General features: G+C 48.9%; 1 protein-coding gene across 4 annotated transcripts; it reads left to right on the top strand.

Moving 5' to 3' along the window:
• Positions 1–19: 19 nt before the first annotated feature.
• Positions 20–6,015, top strand: ENTR1 (endosome associated trafficking regulator 1). Of its 4 annotated transcripts, XM_053557840.1 has the most exons (10): positions 27–151; positions 319–468; positions 1,177–1,245; positions 1,488–1,600; positions 2,182–2,598; positions 3,034–3,107; positions 3,785–3,896; positions 4,264–4,326; positions 4,768–4,907; positions 5,797–6,015. In XM_053557840.1, exons 1-10 carry the CDS (start codon positions 82–84, stop codon positions 5,894–5,896), a joined length of 1,308 nt encoding a protein of 435 aa, XP_053413815.1. In that variant the 5' UTR covers positions 27–81; the 3' UTR covers positions 5,897–6,015. The 4 variants fall into 4 exon arrangements, with proteins under 4 accessions (XP_053413833.1, XP_053413815.1, XP_053413825.1 ...); XM_053557858.1 differs by lacking the exon at positions 319–468 and having other exon boundaries at positions 20–151; XM_053557850.1 differs by lacking the exon at positions 4,264–4,326.
• The last annotated feature ends 1,411 nt before the right edge of the window (positions 6,016–7,426 follow it).

The raw sequence follows: 7,426 nt of genomic DNA, 5'->3' as shown, positions 1-7,426 counted from the left end.
GGGGCCGCGGCCCGAGCGGAGCCGGGGCCATGGAGCTGCCGCTACCGGGCTAAGCAGGTCCAGCCCGCCGGTCCCGCGGCGATGTCGGGCTACCCGCGCCGCCCGGGCGCCACCCCGCTATCCCGAGCCCGGAGCCTCGTCATTCCCGACGGTGAGCGCGGGCGGGCCGGAGGGCGGGCAGGCGGGCAGGCTCCCGAGCGCCGCGCGGCCCCAGCGGGGCCTGGGGCCTCCCTGCCGGCGGGGGGCGCCGGGGGTCGCGTGGCCCAGGTAGGAGGCCGCCGCAGCGCCCGGTAAAGTCGCTCTCCTTGTTGCTTACAGCTCCAGCGTTCTATGAGCGCCGGTCTTGTCTCCCCCAGCTAGACTGTGAGCGTCCCCCTGACAGGGACCAGGACTCCCACTTCTTCGGCATTCGGCCGACATTTATGTGCTATGTGCCCAGTCCGGTGCTAGCTTCCGTGGGAGATTCAGGTGAGAGACGAGGGCGCCGGCATCGTCCCTGTGCGACCTGTAGGTGTTCCTCTGCTGGAGTGTTAACTCCGCCGCTGACCTAACAGTGAGCCCTGAGCGCTGGCTGTGCCAGGCACTGGGAGAGCAAAGGTGACATCCCCCGCTAGGAGCTCACAGCCTGGTTGTGGGGAGACACCACCACCACCACCCCAACCGTTCTAGTACAGCACCCTCAGTGCTCAGTTGGAGGACAGGAGCCGACCTCATTTCTCTAGGTCGTGGTGGGTGGAAGTGAGGACAAGGGAACTTCCGTAGGTGGTGGTTAGAAACCAAGCTGGAGCCATCCGGCCCCACTGTCCTGCAGCGGGCAGGCGTCTTCTGGCAGATTCTTCCCAAGAACCCGTGCTGCTGCATGTGCGGAGTGTGTAGGTGGTTAGGTCAGGGTCTGAGGGCATCCAGGAGGTATCACAAGACAAAGAAGGACATGTGTAGCCCTAGTTAGGCATCAGAACCTCCTAGGAGCATCTTTAAATCACAGACTCCAGGTCCGGTCAGTGGAAGCAGACCTTGTCTACAGTAAGGAGTCCTGGGGCTTGTACTTTTTTAAGTTCCCCAACCAGAGAAAGCAGTGCAGTAGAGACATCATGTCCATGTCCCATAAAAGAAAAACAATGTAGTCTGTCATAAAGGCCTCCCTGATCACTATAGGGCCACAATGTTTCTTTGCAGATTTTGGCTATGGAAAGGGGAAATGTACTAAGCAAGGTCCATCCGGAGCCCATGAGACACGTTTTGGAGGTAGAGTAGTTCGGTAATCCTTTATTTTTCTCTCAGTCTAACACACAGTGCCAGGCTTGTGTCTGTGTGGGGCTGGCGGTGTGACTGGATAAGTGGCTTCCCCTACAGCCCCAAAGAGCAGGTGGGGTGAGGGTGGCGTTCTGGACTTCATATACAGCCATGCTTTGGAAAGAGATGAGTAGGAGGTTTCCTTTTAATGATGCTCAGTAGACTTTATGTATTTGTAATGTCCATTATTTCAGATGACAAACTTGAAGATCTTGAAGAGGCAAATCCATTTTCCTTCAAAGAATTTCTGAAAACCAAGAACCTCAGCTTGTCCAAAGAAGATGTAACCAACAGAATTTATTCAAAGGTAAATCAAAGAAGTTATTCCCGGTGACTCTAGACAGAAAAGGCCTTCAAAGACCATCTCTTCCGATTTGCAGTGTTGCTTTAGTGGAGATGATGCAAGAGTGTGTGGCAAAGCAAGGCAGCTGTTAACACTGGTGGGCAAGTTTTGTGGAGTTAAGAACCTGTTTGGATCCTTCCAGTAGATCAGATAGGGTCTTTCTCTGTATTCAAAGGCTGAACACAGGAAGGAAAGGCAGGAGGTAACTTCTGAATTGGCAGCTTTTTTTGGGGGGGGGGGATTAGGGTCTTGCTGTGTTTCCTGGGGTAGAGTGCAGTGTTGTCATCAATCATAGCTTGCTGCAACCTCCAACACCTGGGCTCAAGTGCTCCTGCTTCAGCCTCCTGAGTAGCTGGGACTACAGGCATCCACATCACACCCAACTAATTTTTCTATATTTCATAGAGATGGGGTCTTGCTATGTTTCAGGTCGGTCTCAAACTCCTCAAATGATCCTCCCATCTCAGCTTCCTGAATTGCCTAGGATTACAGGCAGGAACCACCAGCCAGCTGAGTTGGCAGCTTTGCTCCAATGTTTTCTTTAGGAAGCGGCGAGGCACTCAGTGAGACTCGACCACAACTCTCCAACCAACCAGCCCGTGGGGTATGGCCTGGAATATCAGCAGCCATTTTTCGAAGACCCAACAGGAGCTGGCGACCTCCTAGATGAGGAGGAAGATGAGGATGACGGGTGGACTGGGTCCTATCTGCCATCTGCCATGGAGCAGACGCACTCTGCAAGGGTTACTGCCAGCACATCACCCTGTGGCACGTACCTGTCATTTTTTTCCACTCCGTCGGAGCTGACGGGGCCCAAGTCTCTGCCCTCATGGACACTGAGTGACACGGACTCTCGTGTGTCTCCGGGATCCCCAACGGGGAGTCCTGGCACAGACTTTGCAGCTCATGGAGAGTCTCTGGGAGACCGGCACCTACGGACGCTGCAGATAAGTTATGAGGCAGTAAGTGAGGGGCTCGAGTTGGTGCCTGGCACAAAGCACCAGTCTGAGCAGGGCTATCCTAGAGGGAGCCTGGAGCCGTCCTGCTTGCCAGAATTTGGTGCCAAAGACAAGACAGTTTTTGGTGTAGCAGCCTGCTTTATGATGTTCCTTTCTCTTTGGTTATGTATGTGAATATAACCGATAAAAAAGTACTGTGCTGGAAATTTTTAAAGAAATTATAGTCACCTAAAAGAAAGTTACAAGTTATGAGTAAAATTGGAGTCTGTGACCACCAGTCTTTAAAAAGTGGGCATCTTTCTTCATCCACTGCAGGTTGACTCTCTACTGACCTGGATATTTCTGTGTATCAAGAAGTTCTACAGTCAAATTGCAGAATATGTGCCCCTTTTGTGTGAGACATACTGAGTTTCTAATAAGGATTTTCTTTTTCTACAGTTAAAAGATGAAAATTCTAAGCTAAGAAGAAAGCTGAATGAGGTTCAGAGCTTCTCTGAAACTCAAACAGAAATGTATGTAAACTTTTAGTTAGGAATGCAGAACCTTTCCTAAAACTCAAGGAAGTCAGTCTTTAAATAATAATGAACTGATCAGAGTTGAAATGAGTCTGGGTTTTATTGTTAAATCTTCGGCATCAAACATAGGTCTTGTGTTTGGTGTAAAATTTACTTAATATTAGACCAAGGCTAGGTGCAGTGGCTCGGCCTGTAATCCTAACACTCTGGGAGGCTGAGGTGGGTGGATCCATTGAGCTCAGGAGTTAGAGACCAGCCTAATCAAGACCATAGACCCCCATCTCTAAAAAATAGCTGGGTGTTGTGGCAGGTGCCTGTAGTCCCAGCTACTTGGGAGGCTGAGGCAGGAGGCTCACTTGAGCCTTAAAGTTTGAGGTTGCTGGGAACCATGATGCCACAGCACTGTACCAAGGATGACAGAGTAAGACTCTGTCTCAAAAAAAAAAAAAAAAAGGTAGACCCAAATCAACCCAGCTCCTTTTGGAGCTACAGAGCTATGTCGCCAGCTCCCTTCCTCTCCCAGCCTGCAGGATCCCCCCTGAGGTCCCTGCCACCTGATCTGTCTGTCCTGAGGCTCATTCTCTTAGGGCTCTTGATGATTTTTATCTAGCTAATCAAAGTATTTTAAAAGTAGCCACATGAATTATTAACGTCTCAGGTTTTTCTTTAACAAGGGTGAGGACACTTGAGCGGAAATTAGAAGCAAAAATGATCAAGGAGGAGAGTGACTACCATGACCTGGAGTCGGTGGTTCAGCAGGTGGAGCAGAACCTGGAGCTCATGACAGTAGGCAGCCATGTTTCTCCAAGTTAGGGGCTGGATACAGCAGGACGCTTTTTTGGAAAAAAAGCTGTTGCTGGTGTTGGGAGCCAGCAGGTACCACCAGAGGTGTGAGGTGTGCTGCTCTCGGCAGACCCTTGGCACTGTGGTCATGCTCTTCCGTGGGGTCGATGGCCTTACAGGCCATCAGTGAGGGGGTTCAAGCACAGGTTCTGTGGGATGGGCCCCAGCTTTCTGACAGTTGGAGGTGGAGCTGGGCGAGGCAGGGGCCAGGAAGGATGGGGCCACAGAGGGTGGGCTCCTGCTCCGCAAGTGTCCCATACAGACATGAGGACATCAGTGATGCTTTCTGTGTTTTGTTTTGGGGTAACAGAAGCGGGCTGTAAAGGCAGAAAATCACGTCATGAAACTGAAACAGGAAATAAATTTGCTCCAGGTAATTAGAGGAAAAGTCTTAAGTGTTTTCCTTTGACTCAGGGAGTCACAAATATGTGAATTTAAGAAAAAAGATGTGAAAGACACTGTGCTGGCTAAATGCCGTGCCCTAAGCAGATGAAAGACTTAAAATCGGAACAGCCCAGCTTTCTCTCCCGCCCTGAATAAAGGGTGGCCATGGGGTTCCTTTGGGTGTTTGGTGTCTAGGTTGGGTAGAACCTGGTGCTGAGTACATGGTGGAGTTAAGGGGAAGGTGTTAGGCCTTGCTCCCTAAAAGGCCCCCTCTTTAGGTGAGAGCACCTGTCATGAGTAGGCCTGGCCCTATGAGCAAGCCCATGCCTCTCTGGGATGGTACATTTGGTTTTATTTGGATTGCCCTATGAATGCGCTCTGCTCATTGCCCCATGAATACACTCTCCCTCCCAACCCACCATCCCTACAGGCTCAGGTCTCCAACTTCAAACGTGAGAATGAAGCTCTGAGGTCAGGCCAGGGTGCCAGCTTGACTGTTGTGAAGCAGAACACCGATGTGGCCTTACAGAACCTCCACGTTGTCATGAACAGTGCACAGGCTTCTATAAAGTGAGTACCTGGTGGGGCTGGGAAACCTCCGGCCAAGTGAGGAGTGAGATTGGGAGGCCATTAGCTGTGTTGGGTGGGCTCAGACTGACAGAACCATGGTGGGCAGACCCTGGGGGACATGTTGAATGGTCCTGTTAACCCTCAGGTCATGATGTGGGCAGAAAGGCACGCTTTCTAACCTGCCTCAGAGTAATTGTTCCCACCTGGGAGCTGTGGCCATCAGCATCACACAGATTTAAATCCTAGTTCCTTCACCTGCAGGGCACTAAAGTTCTGAATAAAGGAAATAGTTTTCCTCCTGTTGTAAAAAGCAAATAAACTCACAGAAGGCCCTTAGTGCAATGCCTGGCACAGTGAGCACACCTGGGACGTGCCTGTCATTGGGTATAGCAGTGATTATCTGCCTCCCACGGGGCTGAGTTCTGCAAGGCGGCTGTGCTTGATCACACATGAGCACTTGTGCGAGAGTCTTCTCAGAGTGGATCTGAGATTTCATTTTATTTTATTTTATTTTATTTATTTTTTGGAGACAGCCTCAAGCTGTCAACCTGGGTAGAGTGCCGTGGCATCACAACTCAGTAATCTCCAACTCTTGGGCTTAAACAATTCTTCTGCCTCTGCCTCCCAAGTAGCTGGGACTACAGGCACCTGCCACAACACCCAGCTATTTTTTGGTTGTAGTTATCATTGTTGTTTGGCAGGCCCAGGCTGGATTTGAACCTGCCAGCTCTGGTGTATGTGGCTGGCGCCCTAGCTGCTGAGCTACAGGCACTGAGCCTGGATCTGAGATTTTAAAACTCTGTTTTCATTCTGAAATTCCTTTACTTCTATGCTTCTGTTGCTATTAAACAAGCAATAGCAGTTCCCAATATCTGTATTTTCATTTTAGGCAGCTGGTTTCCGGAGCCGAAACGTTGAATCTTGTTGCCGAAATCCTTAAATCTATAGACAGAATTTCTGAAATTAAAGACAAGGAGGACGACTCCTGAGGAGCATTGCGATGCTCTCGGCTCAAAGCCCTGTGCAAACCCAAGGTCACTCCTGCTTCATCTGAACATGTAATTGTGTCTTTAACTGTGCAGTTTTCACCCAGAGTAAAGTATTTATCATGAGATACTAATTTCATGACCTAGAACAGTGTTATTGGCCGCCCACAATGGGAGTCGCTCCTGTCTGGGAGTCCAATGTACAACTTCCTTGCAGTCCTTGTGAAATTCCTGTTTAATAGATTCTAATGATCTGTTGGAAGGAATTTTTATAAAAGCTAGTGATTTTTTTAATTGCTAAACATAAAAATAGCTATTCTATAATAACTGTTTTCCATTACTATTTTAAAAAATTATAAGTTCAGTGGATTGAACTTGATAACATAAGTAGAAAATGCTAAATGAGCCATCATGGAAATGATCGGCTTGGGCCAGGACTTGTGCCTTCTCACTTTTATTCAGCATCCCTCTGTTGCCCTGTTCACTCTTGTGACCTTCCCAGGGTGGCCTGTGTGAGGAGGTGCTGCCTCCTGGGTGTCTCGGTCCTCCCACCAGGACTCCATGCTGCCTAAGCCCCACCTCTCCTGTGAGCTTTCAGATTTGAAAAACTGTCTTGGACCGAGGGTTTTAATACATATTTCAAGTGGCATTTTGTACAATGAAGTTTAGAATTCAGGAATTGAAAGTGTGTCCAGGCTGCCTCTAGTCCCTCACCTGTAAGAGGGAAGGACAAAACATGCCTTTTGGCTATTTTCTCATAGATGTTATTTTTTTAATTTTCTTTTACCTCCTGTTCAGACAGCTTCTCCATTTAAATAAATTCTGAAGTTCATATGCACTGCCTATTTATTCTGATTGAGCCAACTCCTAATGCTTGAGAATCAAACTGCCACTCAATGCCAGGGTCTGCATCTTGTTTTGTTCTTAACTGGTGATTTGTGCTAGAAGATTAATTTTTCAAGTCCTTGATCTGTGGGTTAGGGATATAGACAGATCACTACTGCCTGGCCTGACCATGCTCAACATGTGATAGGTGTGGGATTCACACGCTGCATGTTTTGGAGTTGGGTGGCTTGGATTCTAGCATCAGATCATTCTTTGAGATCATGGGGTTTAATTTTCAAGCAAGATGATTACACTACTGGACTCTCCAGCCTTGACTACAGGAAAAGGTCAGAGCTTTCCAGATTCTCTGCTGAGCATGCCTTCAAGCCTGCCCCATGGTCCACCTCACCTGTCTTTGCAGGCAGGGTGGTGTGGTGGGAACGTGCTGGAACCAGAGTCTCTCCTGCATTTACAGCAGTGGTTTTCAACCTTCCTAATGCCGCAATCCTTTAATACAGTGCCTCATGTTGTGACCCCCGACCATAAAATTATTTTTGTTGCTACTTCATAACTGTAATTTTGCTATGTTATGAATTGTAAATATCTGATCTGCAGGATGATCTTAGGTGACCCCAGTGAAAGGGTTGTTCGACCCCCAGGTTGAGAACCACTGGTCTACAGGGTAGTGTCAGGAAGACTAGAGCAGCA

Source organism: Nycticebus coucang, chromosome 2 (assembly GCF_027406575.1).
Source record: "Nycticebus coucang isolate mNycCou1 chromosome 2, mNycCou1.pri, whole genome shotgun sequence".
NCBI lineage: Eukaryota > Metazoa > Chordata > Mammalia > Primates > Lorisidae > Nycticebus > Nycticebus coucang.
Note: the sequence above shows the minus strand (reverse complement) of the source record. Positions and strands in the feature narration are given on the sequence as shown.

Coding starts and splice junctions, on each gene's coding strand:
- ENTR1 (XM_053557840.1), top strand. CDS start 82: ATGTCGGGCTACCCGCGCCGCCCGGGCGCCACCCCGCTATCCCGAGCC. Junction 3,897..4,263: donor AGAACCTGGAGCTCATGACA/GTAGGCAGCCAT, acceptor TTGGGGTAACAG/AAGCGGGCTGTAAAGGCAGA. Junction 4,327..4,767: donor AGGAAATAAATTTGCTCCAG/GTAATTAGAGGA, acceptor CCATCCCTACAG/GCTCAGGTCTCCAACTTCAA.